General features: G+C 39.9%; 3 protein-coding genes across 3 annotated transcripts; 1 reads left to right on the forward strand and 2 right to left on the reverse strand.

Moving 5' to 3' along the window:
- Nucleotides 1-1,125: 1,125 nt before the first annotated feature.
- Nucleotides 1,126-12,181, forward strand: LOC111798133 (putative pentatricopeptide repeat-containing protein At3g23330). The gene is given in 12 exon segments (XM_023681112.1): nt 1,126-1,426; nt 1,512-1,577; nt 3,167-3,307; nt 3,439-3,537; nt 3,662-3,734; nt 3,920-4,011; nt 5,103-5,186; nt 5,311-5,370; nt 6,150-6,338; nt 7,971-9,992; nt 10,184-10,442; nt 12,096-12,181. Coding segments are annotated over 11 exon segments (3,117 nt in total). The 5' UTR covers nt 1,126-1,336; the 3' UTR covers nt 10,385-10,442; nt 12,096-12,181.
- LOC111798132 (photosystem I reaction center subunit XI, chloroplastic) lies at nt 12,152-13,769 on the reverse strand. The gene is made up of 2 exons (XM_023681111.1): nt 13,503-13,769; nt 12,152-12,773 (listed from the first exon to the last, which is right to left on the reverse strand). Exons 1-2 carry the CDS (start codon nt 13,662-13,664, stop codon nt 12,282-12,284), a joined length of 654 nt encoding a protein of 217 aa, XP_023536879.1. The 5' UTR covers nt 13,665-13,769; the 3' UTR covers nt 12,152-12,281.
- A 1,045-nt stretch (nt 13,770-14,814) lies between these two features.
- Nucleotides 14,815-16,432, reverse strand: LOC111799329 (photosystem I reaction center subunit XI, chloroplastic). Its single transcript, XM_023682851.1, has 2 exons — nt 16,166-16,432; nt 14,815-15,436 (listed from the first exon to the last, which is right to left on the reverse strand). The coding sequence occupies exons 1-2, from the start codon at nt 16,325-16,327 to the stop codon at nt 14,945-14,947; spliced, it is 654 nt and encodes a 217-aa protein (XP_023538619.1). The 5' UTR covers nt 16,328-16,432; the 3' UTR covers nt 14,815-14,944.
- Nucleotides 16,433-17,451: the final 1,019 nt, after the last annotated feature.

The following is a 17,451-nucleotide window of genomic DNA, read 5'->3' on the forward strand; positions in this document are numbered from 1 at the left end:
ACCGTTAGCAGATATTGTCCTCTTTGGGCTTTCTCTTTCGGGATTCCCCTCAAGGCTTTAAAACGCGTCTGCTCGGAGAAGGTTTCCACACTCTTTAAAGGGAGTGTTGTTCTCCTTCCCAACCAATGTGGGACTTGTAAAAAGAGTAGTGCGGCGGTTTTACTCTAATTCATGAAAACAGTCGAGAAAGTGCTTATTCAAATTTTCAAGACACGCTTGGAGGTGAAATACTCGAGCTTGACCGAATTACTATAAAAATTATGTATTAGAATTTCTAACTATTTTCTATTCAATTGTGAAATTATTATTGTGATTTATTGCATATTTTACTATTACGTGCCAATCGAAGCAGAATGGTTACCACCAAAAGTGTGCTAAGTTCGGGAAAACGGCGGGCTTCCCTCAGGGTGACACTGAAGGTCTACCTCCTTTAGTAGCTCGGTATAAGGAATCAATGAGTTTTTCAACACTCGAAGGTAGCCGCATAAACCTAAAAGAGAGTGGATGGATGCACGTTCATACATTATTTGATCATGAGTAGTGGAATGTAACGCCCCAGATCCACCGCTAGTAGATATTGTCCTCTTTGGGCAGGCTTTAAAACGCGTCTGTTAGGGGAAGGTTTCCGTACCCTTATAATGGGTGTTTTGTTATACTCTCCAACCAATGTGGGACATCACAAAACGACTCCAACCACTTGAACCAATCCAACCTAAGAATTAAACGATTAAATTAAGTCTTATTACAATCGAAACCCGGCCATTATAGCACGTGTGTCGCCCAGGGCATAAGGGGCACATGACTTGACGTCATCCTCACCTTCCTCCGGCTTATCACTGGCAGTTTGCTCAGGGTTCCAACCTCAACGGTTAGCAACTAAACACGAGGGTTGCACTCGTTGCGGGACTTAACCCAACACCTTACGTCATGAGCTGACGACAGTCATGCACCACCTGTGTCCGTGTTCCCGAAGGCACCCCTCTGTTTCAAGAGGATTCGCGGCATGTTAAGCCCGACCAATCTAACATCCCTAATTTATAATAAATTCATTATTTTAATTCACAGTTTAACGCCGGTCAGAATATTTATCAAAATAATAATAATAATAATAATAAACAATAAAATAAAAAGCTTCCTGGTTTTGTTGGCTATGGTGGAGCTCTAGCTTGTAAGAAAGATATCCTTCTTGGTCTACAATTGGCAGCAATCCAATGCCGATCTGTTCTTATTTTCAATCGAGGGAGATTCCACCATCTTAACATCATTCTCCGATTCCGATTCCGATTCCGATTCCCAGAATCACAAATTCCATCTACTACTAATCCGTTCTTCCTCAATGGGTTTGCGTTCAAATCCTATTCGGAAGCTCTCTTTCTCTCCTTTTCTCCTCCTTCTTCTTCTCGTTTCTCTGTTTGCCTCCGTTCAGGTATTAATCTGCCATTTCTCTACCTTTTTTCTGTGTCAATGGAGTTCTTATGGGTTTGATTTTGTAATGTGTTGGGGTTTTTTAGGGTTTTTCTGCGGAATTTGAGAAAGTGGAGTTGGATGGACCTAAAGATCTCGGTCGACGGAGTAAGGTGAGTGCGATTCGTTATCTTTCTTGTTTTTTCTTTGGATGAAGATATTTTATGATGCATGTGAAATTTTTGGTGAGGACTCTGGTGCTGTGGTGGTGGCCATCGTGGGAGTCGAGGATTGTTGAGGATTGTTGGGAGGGAGTCCCACATTGTAATTTAGAGAATGATCATGGGTTTGTAAGTAAGGAATACATTTCCATTGGTATGAGGCATTTGGGGGAAGCCCGAAAACAAAACCATCAGAGCTTATGCTCAAAGTGGACAATTCATATCATTGTGGAGATCCGGATTCCTATCATGGAATTAGAGTCATGCCCTTAACTTAGCTATGTCAATAGAATCCTCAAATGTCGAACAAAGAAGTTGGAACCATCGAAAGTGTAAGTCAAAAGTGACTCAAGTGTCGAACAAAGGGTGTACTTTGTTTGAGGGCTCCAGAGAAAGGAGTCGAGCCTCAATTAAGGGGAGGCTGTTTGAGGGCTCCATAGGCTTCAGGGGAGGCTCTATGGTGTACTTTGTTCGAGGGGAGGATTGTTAAGGATTGTTGGGAGGGAGTCCCACGTTGTAATTTAGGGAATGTTCACGGGTTTATAAGTAACAAATATGTCTCCATTGGTATGAGGTCTTTTGGGGAAGCCCAAAAACAAGGCCACGAGAGCTTATGATCAAAGTGGACAATATCATATCATTGTGAAGATCCGGATTCCTAACTAGGAGGAGGGGGCTTATGGGTTCATTGTACATTGTAATGGAACTAACTATTGCGGATTTTAATTGTTGAGAGTTCAGAACTTTTTGCTATCTGTTTGTGTATGAAAAGGGGAAACGATGAAATTCCAGGGGGCCGTGTGGAAGATGGGTTGATATATTATGTGCCCTCTAGCTAATACCATTGGAACTGGCATGTATTGATTCAATTGGTGTTGCTGGTTTTGTTTGGAGAACTTAGAGAAGGCCACCTGACTTTGGGTTTATGATATTTTAGGAGCCTATAGGAAGAGTTTTCAGAATGTAGGTTTTAAATTTTTTTCATAAGGTTCCACGTCGGTTGGAAAGGGGAACGAAGCATTCCTTATAAGGGTGTGGAAACCTCTCCCTAACTCGTTTTAAAGTCGTGAGGCTGACAACGATATGTAGCGGGCCAAAGCGGACAATATCTGCTAGTGGTGGGTTTGGGTTGTTACAAATGGTATCAGAGCTAGACATCAAGCGGTGTGCCAGCGAGGACGCTGGCCCCCAGTGGGGTGGATTGTGAGATACCACATCGGTTGGAGAGGGGAACGTAACATTCTTTATAAGGGTGTGGAAACCTCTCCCTAGAAAACGCGTAATGGAGAAACTCAGAAAGGAAGACTCAAAAACCTTGAGAGGAAGTTCGAAAGGAAAAGCCCAAAGAGGATAGTATCTAGATCAGTACCGGTTCCGCTGCGTAACTCTGAAAAACGTGTTTTAAAACCTTGAGAAGAAGTCCGGAAGGGAAAGCCCAACAAAGAGGACAATATCCGCTAGCGGTGACTCTTTTCTTTTCTTCTTTAAATTCTAGTTTCAGTTCTTTCATGACGTTATACTCGTCTGTATTTCCTCATTAGATTTCCTTGAGCAACGCCGATACGGTTGCTGCAAATAAGGATGGTGTGGACTCAAAAGATCTTAATCTTGACCTGGACTCCATTGGCCTCGGAGTCTTCGACGCGTTCTTTGCAAGTTTGTCCATGATAATTGTCAGTGAGGTTGGTGTAATTGATTCTAGAGTTATCAACATGAACTGAAAAGACTCTAGATGGGAAATGAAAGTTTTGAACCTAACTTCTTGCCTGTTCGAGTTCAATTATTTTAACTTTTCTGGAATGATTGTGCGTAGATTGGAGACGAGACGTTTATAATAGCTGCACTTATGGCTATGCGCCACCCCAAGTCCATTGTTTTATCTGGTGCGCTCACTGCTCTGATTGTAATGACAGTAAGTCGAATAGATTCTTCATTTTCATAGTATGATTTTGTATGTGTTATTTGAACTCGTTACAACTGCACGTCACGTTTTTTTCTCCGGTGAATAAGAGTAGAACTGTTTCCATGACCATTAGGTACTATCAACTGGTTTAGGTAGGATCGTGCCAAATTTGATATCGAGGAAACATACCAATAATGCTGCTACAGGTACGTACATACTATTTTACACTAAGTGTCTATAGTGTAGAGCTTGGAATAACGATTCCAACGCCTTTTGAATCACTCAAATTGGAGCTAATTTGCATACTTTTGTTAGAGTTCTTATTTTTCTTCGTCCCTTTCGAGTCGGCTAATTCAACATTGATATCGACTTATAGTAACGTTCTCTGCAGTTCTGTATGCATTTTTTGGATTGCGGTTACTTTACATTGCTTGGAGATCCAAATCGGATTCAAAATCTTCCACGAAAAAGGAAATGGAAGAAGTATGATATCTTCCACACCTTTTGCAGTTTGATGGTTGTTCTCCCTTCATTTTGATTGGATTCTTGTCTGCACTTTGATTTGTTATCTGGTTTTATTTCTGATTCTTGAAGTGTTTTTTGTTGTTTCTATTGAACTTTTGTGCCAAAGATTTCGTGATTCATGATCTATGACATGAAGATGATAGAGAACCTACTAAAGTGGACTATTATAATCGTTGTATCATATCTTTGTATTTATGTAACAGCCTAAGTCCACCGCTTGTAGATATTGTTCGCTTTGCCCTTTACATATCATCGTCAGTCTCATGGTTTTCAAAACGCGTCTACTAGGGAGAGGTTTCCACACCCTTATAAGAAATGTTTCGTTCCCCTCTCCAACCGATGTGGGATCTGACAATCCACCCCCTTGGATGCCCAACGTGTCTATCTCTGATACCATTTGTAACAGCTCAAACCCACTACTAACATATATGTTCGCTTTGGCCTGTTAGTATTGTCGTCAACCTCATGGTTTTTAAAACATGTCTACTAGGGAGAGGTTTCTACACCCTTACAAGGAATGCTTCGTTCCCCTCTCCAACCGATGTGGGATCTCACAATCCACCCCCTTGGAGGCCTAGCTTGTCTAGCTCTGGTACCCCCAAGCCCACTGCTAGCAGATATTGTCTGCTTTGGCTTGTAACGTATTGCCGTCCACCTCACGGTTTTTAAAACTTATATACTAGAGAGAGATTTTCACACTCTTATAAGTAATACTTCGTTCCCCTCTCCAACCGACGTGGGATCTCACAACTCATAAGAGTATTTCATGTTTCATAGCGTTGTTAGTTGCTATCTGCCCTTCTGATATTTGGATTTGTAAATTTTTATTCTCTGAACCGTACCGAATCTTGTTGCCTGTCGTTTACGCCTTGCATGAGTAAATATATCGATAATTCGTCTGTTTTAATCTTGTTATCTCTGAAGAAAGCATGTGGCCATTTTAGCTACATATGGGATTTCTCTACAGGATTGTGAATTCATATCATTCAATTGATTATAATCTTTATTCAGGCTCCTTGATCCTAGCATTCTCTTGTTCTCGTGTTCAGGTAGAGGAGAAGCTTGAATCTGGACAATCCAAGACGTCCTTCCGCCGCTTCTTTCTGCGATTTTGTACTCCCATATTCTTGGAGGTCCACAAACTGCTTACTATATCACTGATTGGGCATCTAACTATATTATCACTGATTGAGATGCATATTACATTTCATATTTGTAATTCCTTAGCTGATTTTGGCGATAGTTTTGGCTTTGCAGTCGTTTATTTTGACGTTTCTTGCCGAGTGGGGGGATCGAAGTCAGATAGCAACAATCGCTGTAAGTTATTCCGTTTAATTGTATGTTTTGTTTGTTTGGCATCATCAAGTTGGTCCTGGTTAGTTTCCAATTTTCCAGTTCTTACTCCCATGGAAGTTGGATTGATCCATGGTTTCCAATAGATTTTGAAACTCGAAATCTGAGGCCCCGTTTGATAACCATTTTAGTTTTTACAGGTTTTTGAAACACGTTTGAACTTTGATAGGTAAAAGTAGTGTTCATAAGCTTAGTTTTTGCCCAAATGGTTATCAAACGGAGAGTAACCGTTACATGTGGACTCTGAATACTTGTCCATGATCTATACACCTGCTTTTCTTAGGTTCACGTTAAACGATTTTGCCTAAAAAACTTATAGCTACAAGACTAGATTCAGAATGTTTATAAGATAGAGATGAAGATGGAGGATTTGGAAGAAAGAAGTTCTTTGATTTTGAATAATAGTCGAGATGACAGGGAGCTCATTAGATCTTTACCTAAACCGATTTTTTTCGACACTCGGTTCCCCTCTCCTTTGACAAGAAGATGTTCCTTCAGAACCCTCTCCTTTGCATCATCAAGTCGACGTTCAGTTTACTTTTTGGATTAGGAACTCTTAGTCGAGCTGATGGCGAGATCGATTCTGTGTTCNGGGGGGGGGGAAGAAAAAAAGAGGAACCACCGCCTAATAGTGCTTTTACGAAAGAGCCTAACTAAGAGGACCTTTTTCTAGATGTTGAAGAGGTGAGTAAGAGGCTAATACCTTCTCGACACTATCGAACCTGAAATCCACTCTATTGCAGCTAGCAACACACAAAAATGCTCTTGGAGTGGCTGTGGGAGCCATATTGGGGCATTCAATTTGTACATCAATGGCTGTGATTGGTGGAAGCTTGTTGGCATCAAAGATATCTCAAGGCACTGTTGCAACAGTTGGAGGCTTGCTCTTCCTTGGCTTCTCCTTTTCTTCCTATTTCTTCCCCCCTCTATAAGTCTCTTTTTTTTCTTTTTTAGTAGTTCGGGGAAGTCGGATGTTTTGGCCTTTTCGTGTATCGATTTAGCTTACGGAATATGTATACGTACGGATATTAACGCTATAGTTTCAAATGGAAATTCATGTATAGTCTTTTTGTACTCGAGGTTGAAGAGCATCAAAATTTGGATGTTCGGGTGGGTAACGAGCATGTTGAATTGGTTTCTCTTGTTCGATATCTTGTGGAATTTTGATATTTTGGCCTTTTCGTGTATCAATCTAGCATATGGTATACATGTACGTACAAATATTAACTCTATAGTTCAAAAGGAAATTTATGTATAGTCTTTTTGTACTCAAGGTCGAAGAGCATCGATACTTGGATGTTTGGGCGGGTGATGAGCCTCTTGAATTGGTTTCTCTTGTTTGATATCTTGGGGAAGTTTAATATTTTGGGCTTTTCATGTATCGATCTAGCTTACGAAATACATATATGTACTTCTTGTACTCGAGGTTGAAGAGCATCAAAATTTGGATGTTCGAGCGGGTGATGAGCCTCTTGAATTGCTTTCTCTCGTTCGATATCTTGGGGAAGTCCGATATCTTGGCCTTTTTGTGTGTATTGATCTAGCATACGAAATACATATACGTATCGATATTAACTCTATAATTCAAAAGGAAATTCATGTATAGTCTTTAACCACATTTTAAACACAAGTTTTGAATTTTTTTCAACAAAATGAACATAAAGTTAAGTTAATAAAAATACCGATAAATTTAGTTAAAAAAAAAATTAATATTATTTTTAAACTTTAAAAAAAAAGTTTTAAAAATATCTTTACATGGCTTTTCGAAATTATTAATATTTTATTTAAAAAATATTATTGAATTTTAAATATTTTATTAATATTCTTCCATTTTTTTAAAAGTTTAAAAATATTTTTAGTAATTTGTTTAAAATTTAATTTTACTCTTTATCTTTATAAAAAAAAAAATTCACAAAAATTCTTATAATTAATAAAAAGTTAGTATTAACGATAATATATATATATATATATATATATATATATATATATATATATATATATATAATAAACGTGTTTTTAGAAGTTTTTAAAAAATTTTAGAATATTAATAAACTTTTGAATACTCAAAAATATTTTTTAAGCGTTCTTTAAAGAGTATTAAAGTTTAAGGGTATTTTGGGATTTTAAGAATATTATTGAAAGTTTTTTAAAAAAATAATTTTTATTAATTTAATTTTATTATTAATACTACTTTTTTTAATGGGTATTTTGTCCAAGACCATTACTTTCGGGGATTGATTTCTGGAATACCTTTGGCTCAGGGAGCTTTACACGATCCATTGGTTGAAATGGGCAGCCACCAATGAGTTTGAATTTGGTTTCTGGGTTTCATCATCACTGTAATGCTCTGTTTCAAATCCTTTCTTCTCAGACGCCAAACACAAGCTGGGGGAAGAATCATCACTTTCTTTCACCTACATTGTTGAAGAAGGTGTTGTAAAATGAGATGGATGAATCCGTGCAGCGGAGGCTTTGCTTCGACTGCTTTTCTGAAACTTACCCATTGCGTTTCTCAAGTTTCCATGGCACAAAAAATCATTCCATTTAACTTGTCTGAGCATCAGCTGTTCAAATCATGTCGCTACCACTCTTCAAATGATGATTCGGCCAATACCCTTCATGCCAAGATGGTAAAAAATGGTTCTATTTTGTATTTAGGAAAGTTCGTTATGAGTTCCTATGTGAAATCTGAGAAATTAGACGATGCACAGAAAGTGTTCGACGAAATGCCCCATAGAGATGTACTTTCATGGACGGTACTTATATCGGGTTTTGCTAGAGTAAATTGTTCTGAAATGGCATTGCAACTGTTTAGAGAAATGCTGGTTGATGGGGTTTGTCCAAATCATTTTACTTTGTCTTGTGTTCTTAAACTTTGTTCTAGAGTTGGTGATTTGCAAATGGGAAAGGGGATTCATGGATGGATTCTTAGAAGTGGGGTTAATTTAGATGTTGTCTTGGAGAATTCTATGCTTGATTTGTATGCAAAGTTTGATGCATTTGATTATACCAAACAATTGTTTGATTCAATGAAAGAAAAGAGTACTGCTACTTACAATATCATGCTTGGTGTGTATGTCCGTAGTTGTGATGTTAACAAATCTCTTGATTTATTCAGAAACTTGCCTTGCAGAGATACGGCGAGTTGGAATACGATTATATGTGGGCTAATGCAAGGTGGGTATCTGAATACAGCTATGGAGCTACTTTATGAGATGGTGAAGAACGAACCCGAGTTTAACGAAGTTACTTCTTCCATAGCTTTAAGTGTGGTTTCTTCTTTACTGATTATTGAGCTAGGTAGACAAGTACATGGCCGAATTTTCAGGTTCGGGCTTCATAGTGATGGATTTGTAAATAGTTCATTGATAAATATGTATGTTAAGTGTGGAAATTTGGAAAAAGCATCGGTTATATACAGTCAAATGCCTTCAAATTTTGGGAAGAGACAAGATTCGAACATTGTATGTAGCAACACGATGACAGAAATTGTTTCGCGGAGCTCAATAGTGTCTGGATATGTTCAAAATGGCAAGTATGAAGATTCCTTCAAAACTTTTGTTTCTATGGTCCGTGAACGAGCTGTGATGGACAGATTTACCATTGCAAGCATCATATCGGCGTGTTCTAATGCTGGCGTTTTAGAGCTTGGACGTCAAATCCATGCTTATATTCAGAAAACTGGGGAACAGCTTGATGCTCACCTAGCTTCCTCCTTGATTGACATGTACGCTAAAGGTGGGAGTTTGGATTGTGCCTATCAAATTTTTGAGCAAACGTCTTACTTAAATGTTGTGACATGGACTTCCATGATTACTGGATGTGCTTTGCACGGTCAAGGTAAGGAAGCCATTCGACTGTTTGAACAGATGAGATATGAGGGAATCATACCAAATGAGGTTACTTTTATAGGAGTTTTAACAGCTTGCAGTCATGCAGGGCTGCTCGATGAAGGCCGTCTATATTTTAACATGATGAAAGATGTTTATGCAATTGAGCCGAAGGTTGAGCATTTCACTTGTATGGTAGATCTTTACGGTCGAGCTGGATGCTTGAACGAAGTCAAAGAGTTCATCTACCAGAATGATTTATCACACCATAGTGCAGTTTGGAAGGCATTTCTATCGTCTTGTCGGCTTTACAAGGACATCGAAATGGGAAATTGGGTTTCTGAGAAGTTGTTTAAACTCGAACCACGAGATGAAGGGCCTTATGTTTTACTATCAAACATGTGCTCCAGCAATCAAAAGTGGGAAGAAGCTTCCAAAACAAGAAGATCTATGCAACACAGAGGGATTAGCAAAACACCTGGCCAATCTTGGATTCATGTGAAAAACCAAGTCCATTCTTTCGTTGCGGGAGATCGATCACACCGTCAACATGCTCAGATATATGCATATCTGAACAAACTCATTGGAAGATTGAAGGAAATTGGGTACTCGTGCGATGTAAAATTGGTGATGCAGGATGTTGAAGAAGAACAGGGTGAAGTGCTTCTTGGTTGGCATAGTGAAAAGCTTGCAGTTGCTTATGGCATTATCAATTTGGCTTCTGGCATTCCAATCCGCATCATGAAGAACCTTCGGGTATGTACTGATTGTCATAACTTTATGAAGCTAACATCTCAGCTTTTAGATAGGGAGATCATTGTTCGAGATATTCATCGTTTCCATCATTTTAACTCGGGTCGTTGTTCTTGTGGTGATTATTGGTGAGCTGAGATAGAGATTCTGATACATGTGAATTTTCATGCATAAAATTACTCTGCTTTGCTTAGAATCCTGTAGCATTGTTGGTGGAAACAAGGCAAATATCCATTAGAAGAAGCCGAAATCTTAACATTTTGCTTCTTGGCTTGCAAAAGCTTACCTGGTGGAATGATTCAGAACTTTCACCACTCTATTTTCCATTAATAAAAGATAGCGAATTGGCGATGCGCAATGGCTCAGTCTTACAAACCACCTCAACAGAGATTTAAAAACACGACACGTTTAATGGAGACGGATTGTTTACACCTTCAAATGTTGTCACGCATGGTAAGATTCAATGGTAGACTTTTGAGAATACTTTTGTGAGATCCCACATCAGTTGGAGAGGGGAACAAAGCATTCCTTATAAGGGTGTGGAAACCTCTCCCTAACATACGTGTTTTAAAACCTTGAGGGGAAGCCCGAAAGGGAAAACCCAAAGAGGACATATCTGCTAGCGGTAGGCTTGGACTGTTACAAATGGTATCAGAGGCAGACACCGAGCGGTGTGCCATCGAGGACGCTGGACCCCCAAGGAGGGTGGATTGTGAGATCCCACATCGGTTAGAGAGGGAAACAAAGAATTCCTTATAACGATGTGGAAACCTCTCCCTAACATACACGTTTTAAAACCTTGAGGGGAGCNTTGATGGGCTGAATCACTTGGTAAGTTGGCTGCAACAGTTTCAATAGGTTATTAACATGTGGAAGTGTTCTTCAAAGAAGTATAACATTTTTTTTAAAAGCAAACACACTTTTTACGAATGATTGAATTATGCTACTAATAACGACTATGAGATTGTCCACTTTGAGCGTAAGCTCTCATGGCTCTCATGGCTTTGTTTTGGGCTTCCCCAAAAAGCCTCATATCAATGGAGACGTAGTCCTTGCTTATAAACCCATGATCAACTCCTTAATTAGCCGATGTGGGACTCCTCTCCCAACAATACTCCCCTCGAACAAAGTACACCATAGAGCCTCCCTTGAGGCATATGGAGCACTCAAATAGCCTCCCTTTAACCGAGGCTCGACTCCTTCTCTAGAGCCCTCAAACAAAGTACACTCTTTGTTTGACATTTGAGGATTCTGTTGACATGGCTAAATTAAGAGTATGGCTCTAATACCATGTTAGGAATCACGGCTCTCCACAATGGTATGATATTGTCCACTTTGAGCATAAGCTCTCGTGGCTTTGCTATGGGCTTCCCCAAAAGGCCTCGTACTAATGGAGATGTAGGTCCTAATAATTAGCTGACGTGTGACTCCTCTCCCAACAATCCTCAACAAATTCTTACTCAACTTGTAGAGATCTTTAAGTTAGTATCCCTTGAAAGAGTACGTTATATATATATATATATATATATCTCGAAAGCTGAAAAAGAGTGGAATTATGCATTGGGTTACCTTATCAGCTTGTATGGCTCTGATGGTGAAGGAGTGTGTTCTTGCAGGTACGCGTCGGAGCGGCGAGACGGAGAGGCCTTTGGGAGCGATCAAAGCTCTAGTGTTCGATGAAGTAAAGGCGGAACTGAGCTGGCTGGCAATGGGGGAGGTTGCAGTGGCCATGGCTGCTGCTTCTGCTGCCTTTGGTTTGTGAAAGGATCAATGGCAGAGAAGAAGAAGAATGAGGTGAGGATTTTAGATTTGGCTTTGGGTGTTGGTTTATTGTTAGTGGCCATGGAAATTTGTGGGAGGCTTTGGTTGATNGGGTGTGGAAACCTCTCCCTAACAGACGTGTTTTAAAACTTTAAGGGGAACCCGAAAAGGAAAGCCCAAAGAGGACAGTATTTGCTAGTGGTGGGCTTAGGTTGTTACAACTTTTCTACGTGTGGTCTCGAAGAAAGTGCTTAAAATTGGTTTTATATGATCTAAAATTATCATAGGCAATTTAGTTGAAAGCACTTTCTAGTGTGCTGATGATGTTCTCCCTCCAATTTACAGTGCAGCCACTGAAGCTATAGTTTGTGAGAAACAAATAGAACATGAGAACACAACAGTTTCAAAAGGGAAATCAATATGCAATGACAAAGGATCTAACAAATAGGTTTGAAATGAAATATACAATTTTTATGTTTCCTTAACACAGACATGGAAGTTGCATTGCAGAAACAGAAAACGATACAAAATCTACTTGACGAAGTAAGGAAGGTCCAAGACATAGAGGAGGAAGTACGCCCAGATCACGCCGGAGATCCCGCCGAAGAAGAATCCGCCAGAGAATTTTGCCCACCCATCAGCTGTTTGCAGCTGATCCGGGGTCTTCTTCCGACCGGTCAAGGTCAACGACGGTGCAGTTGATGGCTCTCCTTCATTGAAGGATGCAACTCCATACATTGTCAAGCAGATGCTCAAAATGACAATGAGGCCGCCAGCGGCCAGCGAGCCAGCTCCTCCGGCGTAGGCTGTGTTCCTCAGAGGACCAGCTTTAACAAACGGACCGACGAGAAAAAAACCATGTGCCAAACCGACTTCAATTCCCCTCAGCAATGGACTGACTGCTGTCCTGTAAGCTGGGAGGTTTGAGAGGTACCAGGCTATCAGAGGGCTTGAGGTTACTGGAGTCTCAAGGCTTCCAATGAAGGGGTCTCCATTGATGGGCTGAATCACTTGGTAAGTTGGCTGCAACAGTTTCAATAGGTTATTAACATGTGGAAGTGTTCTTCAAAGAAGTATAACATTTTTTTTAAAAGCAAACACACTTTTTACGAATGATTGAATTATGCTACTAATAACGACTATGAGATTGTCCACTTTGAGCGTAAGCTCTCATGGCTCTCATGGCTTTGTTTTGGGCTTCCCCAAAAAGCCTCATATCAATGGAGACGTAGTCCTTGCTTATAAACCCATGATCAACTCCTTAATTAGCCGATGTGGGACTCCTCTCCCAACAATACTCCCCTCGAACAAAGTACACCATAGAGCCTCCCTTGAGGCATATGGAGCACTCAAATAGCCTCCCTTTAACCGAGGCTCGACTCCTTCTCTAGAGCCCTCAAACAAAGTACACTCTTTGTTTGACATTTGAGGATTCTGTTGACATGGCTAAATTAAGAGTATGGCTCTAATACCATGTTAGGAATCACGGCTCTCCACAATGGTATGATATTGTCCACTTTGAGCATAAGCTCTCGTGGCTTTGCTATGGGCTTCCCCAAAAGGCCTCGTACTAATGGAGATGTAGGTCCTAATAATTAGCTGACGTGTGACTCCTCTCCCAACAATCCTCAACAAATTCTTACTCAACTTGTAGAGATCTTTAAGTTAGTATCCCTTGAAAGAGTACGTTATATATATATATATATATATATCTCGAAAGCTGAAAAAGAGTGGAATTATGCATTGGGTTACCTTATCAGCTTGTATGGCTCTGATGGTGAAGGAGTGTGTTCTTGCAGGTACGCGTCGGAGCGGCGAGACGGAGAGGCCTTTGGGAGCGATCAAAGCTCTAGTGTTCGATGAAGTAAAGGCGGAACTGAGCTGGCTGGCAATGGGGGAGGTTGCAGTGGCCATGGCTGCTGCTTCTGCTGCCTTTGGTTTGTGAAAGGATCAATGGCAGAGAAGAAGAAGAATGAGGTGAGGATTTTAGATTTGGCTTTGGGTGTTGGTTTATTGTTAGTGGCCATGGAAATTTGTGGGAGGCTTTGGTTGATCAACCCTCTCTTCTCATTGGATGGAACTTGCCACGTCATCTTATCCCTTATCCATATTTTTTTTAATTATTTATTTATAATAATAAATCCATCCGAATTAAATAGGTCTCCAACAACTTCTATTTGGAATATAATTTTTAAAAATAAATAAATTGATTTTTTACGAATTAATATTTTACTTTAATTAAAAACAAAAGTTTTAATTAAAAAAATATTTTAAAAACTTTAAATTAGTAAATAAAACTTTAAAAAATCAAGTCGACGATAGAGTGAGAGGATGAAAACCTTCTTCAATTTTAGGTTATGGAAAATAATCGAGCCTCGATTAAGGGGAGGCGTACTTTGTTCAATGNATATCTGTTAGCGGTGGGTTTGGGCTGTTACAAATGGTATCATAGCCAAACACCGAGCGGTGTGCCAACGAGAACACTAGGCCCCCAAGGGGGTGGATTGTGAGATTCCACATCGGTTGGAGAAGAGAACAAAGAATTCCTTATAAGGATGTGAAAACCTCTTTTAACCTTGAGGGAAAGCCTAAAAGGGAAAGCCTAAAAGGGAAAGCCCAAAAAGAACAATATCTACTAGCGGTGGGCTTGGGCTGTTACAAATTGTCTCAAAGCTAAACACCAAGCGGTGTGCCAGCGAGGACGTTGGGCCCTTAAGGTGTTGGATTGTGAGATCCCACGTCAGTTGGAGAGGGGAACAAAGAATTCCTTATAAGGGTGTGGAAACCTCTCCCTAACAGACGTGTTTTAAAACTTTAAGGGGAACCCGAAAAGGAAAGCCCAAAGAGGACAGTATTTGCTAGTGGTGGGCTTAGGTTGTTACAACTTTTCTACGTGTGGTCTCGAAGAAAGTGCTTAAAATTGGTTTTATATGATCTAAAATTATCATAGGCAATTTAGTTGAAAGCACTTTCTAGTGTGCTGATGATGTTCTCCCTCCAATTTACAGTGCAGCCACTGAAGCTATAGTTTGTGAGAAACAAATAGAACATGAGAACACAACAGTTTCAAAAGGGAAATCAATATGCAATGACAAAGGATCTAACAAATAGGTTTGAAATGAAATATACAATTTTTATGTTTCCTTAACACAGACATGGAAGTTGCATTGCAGAAACAGAAAACGATACAAAATCTACTTGACGAAGTAAGGAAGGTCCAAGACATAGAGGAGGAAGTACGCCCAGATCACGCCGGAGATCCCGCCGAAGAAGAATCCGCCAGAGAATTTTGCCCACCCATCAGCTGTTTGCAGCTGATCCGGGGTCTTCTTCCGACCGGTCAAGGTCAACGACGGTGCAGTTGATGGCTCTCCTTCATTGAAGGATGCAACTCCATACATTGTCAAGCAGATGCTCAAAATGACAATGAGGCCGCCAGCGGCCAGCGAGCCAGCTCCTCCGGCGTAGGCTGTGTTCCTCAGAGGACCAGCTTTAACAAACGGACCGACGAGAAAAAAACCATGTGCCAAACCGACTTCAATTCCCCTCAGCAATGGACTGACTGCTGTCCTGTAAGCTGGGAGGTTTGAGAGGTACCAGGCTATCAGAGGGCTTGAGGTTACTGGAGTCTCAAGGCTTCCAATGAAGGGGTCTCCATTGATGGGCTGAATCACTTGGTAAGTTGGCTGCAACAGTTTCAATAGGTTATTAACATGTGGAAGTGTTCTTCAAAGAAGTATAACATTTTTTTTAAAAGCAAACACACTTTTTACGAATGATTGAATTATGCTACTAATAACGACTATGAGATTGTCCACTTTGAGCGTAAGCTCTCATGGCTCTCATGGCTTTGTTTTGGGCTTCCCCAAAAAGCCTCATATCAATGGAGACGTAGTCCTTGCTTATAAACCCATGATCAACTCCTTAATTAGCCGATGTGGGACTCCTCTCCCAACAATACTCCCCTCGAACAAAGTACACCATAGAGCCTCCCTTGAGGCATATGGAGCACTCAAATAGCCTCCCTTTAACCGAGGCTCGACTCCTTCTCTAGAGCCCTCAAACAAAGTACACTCTTTGTTTGACATTTGAGGATTCTGTTGACATGGCTAAATTAAGAGTATGGCTCTAATACCATGTTAGGAATCACGGCTCTCCACAATGGTATGATATTGTCCACTTTGAGCATAAGCTCTCGTGGCTTTGCTATGGGCTTCCCCAAAAGGCCTCGTACTAATGGAGATGTAGGTCCTAATAATTAGCTGACGTGTGACTCCTCTCCCAACAATCCTCAACAAATTCTTACTCAACTTGTAGAGATCTTTAAGTTAGTATCCCTTGAAAGAGTACGTTATATATATATATATATATATATCTCGAAAGCTGAAAAAGAGTGGAATTATGCATTGGGTTACCTTATCAGCTTGTATGGCTCTGATGGTGAAGGAGTGTGTTCTTGCAGGTACGCGTCGGAGCGGCGAGACGGAGAGGCCTTTGGGAGCGATCAAAGCTCTAGTGTTCGATGAAGTAAAGGCGGAACTGAGCTGGCTGGCAATGGGGGAGGTTGCAGTGGCCATGGCTGCTGCTTCTGCTGCCTTTGGTTTGTGAAAGGATCAATGGCAGAGAAGAAGAAGAATGAGGTGAGGATTTTAGATTTGGCTTTGGGTGTTGGTTTATTGTTAGTGGCCATGGAAATTTGTGGGAGGCTTTGGTTGATCAACCCTCTCTTCTCATTGGATGGAACTTGCCACGTCATCTTATCCCTTATCCATATTTTTTTTAATTATTTATTTATAATAATAAATCCATCCGAATTAAATAGGTCTCCAACAACTTCTATTTGGAATATAATTTTTAAAAATAAATAAATTGATTTTTTACGAATTAATATTTTACTTTAATTAAAAACAAAAGTTTTAATTAAAAAAATATTTTAAAAACTTTAAATTAGTAAATAAAACTTTAAAAAATCAAGTCGACGATAGAGTGAGAGGATGAAAACCTTCTTCAATTTTAGGTTATGGAAAATAATCGAGCCTCGATTAAGGGGAGGCGTACTTTGTTCAATGGGAGGTGTTGGATGAAAGTCCCACGTCGACTAATTTAGGGAATGATAATGGGTTTATAATCAAGGAATACTCTCTCCATTGGTTTGAGGCCGTTTGGAGAAGCCCAAAGCAAAGGCACGAGAGCTTATGCTCAAAGTGGACAATAACATACTATTATCGACCTCCAATCACCTATTAATTGTGGCAGATAGATTAGTATTGTTGGTTTGATGGAAATAACAATAAAATGTCGAGAATCTCAATGTTATGGAAATGTTAATGGACATATCGATAAATGTCAATATCTATTCGCCCTTTTCGTATCAACGATTGACATGTTTTTGTCTATTACTCCTATAGTTTTCGTTTTCAAAATGATCATAGCTGATACTATTCCTCTTAAAATAAACATCGAACAAGGATAGTGGAATATACCCTTTTGCTTCATACTTAATGTCATGCATTTTACAAACTTTCTAATCCATTGTTCTATATAAGTTCCATGCATCATTTGCATCCTAATAATGGTGAGTCTATATAAGTTCCATGCATCATTTGCATCCTAATAATGGTGAGTCTCTTTTTGCTCAATCATGTTTCATGTTCTACCTCAGCATATGAAACTCATATGAAACTCATTGTAACAGTCCAAG

Source organism: Cucurbita pepo, chromosome LG07 (assembly GCF_002806865.2).
Source record: "Cucurbita pepo subsp. pepo cultivar mu-cu-16 chromosome LG07, ASM280686v2, whole genome shotgun sequence".
Taxonomy (NCBI): domain Eukaryota; kingdom Viridiplantae; phylum Streptophyta; class Magnoliopsida; order Cucurbitales; family Cucurbitaceae; genus Cucurbita; species Cucurbita pepo.

Coding starts and splice junctions, on each gene's coding strand:
- LOC111798132 (XM_023681111.1), bottom strand. CDS start 13,664: ATGGCCACTGCAACCTCCCCCATTGCCAGCCAGCTCAGTTCCGCCTTT. Junction 12,774..13,502: donor GAGCCATACAAGCTGATAAG/GTAACCCAATGC, acceptor AAACTGTTGCAG/CCAACTTACCAAGTGATTCA.
- LOC111799329 (XM_023682851.1), bottom strand. CDS start 16,327: ATGGCCACTGCAACCTCCCCCATTGCCAGCCAGCTCAGTTCCGCCTTT. Junction 15,437..16,165: donor GAGCCATACAAGCTGATAAG/GTAACCCAATGC, acceptor AAACTGTTGCAG/CCAACTTACCAAGTGATTCA.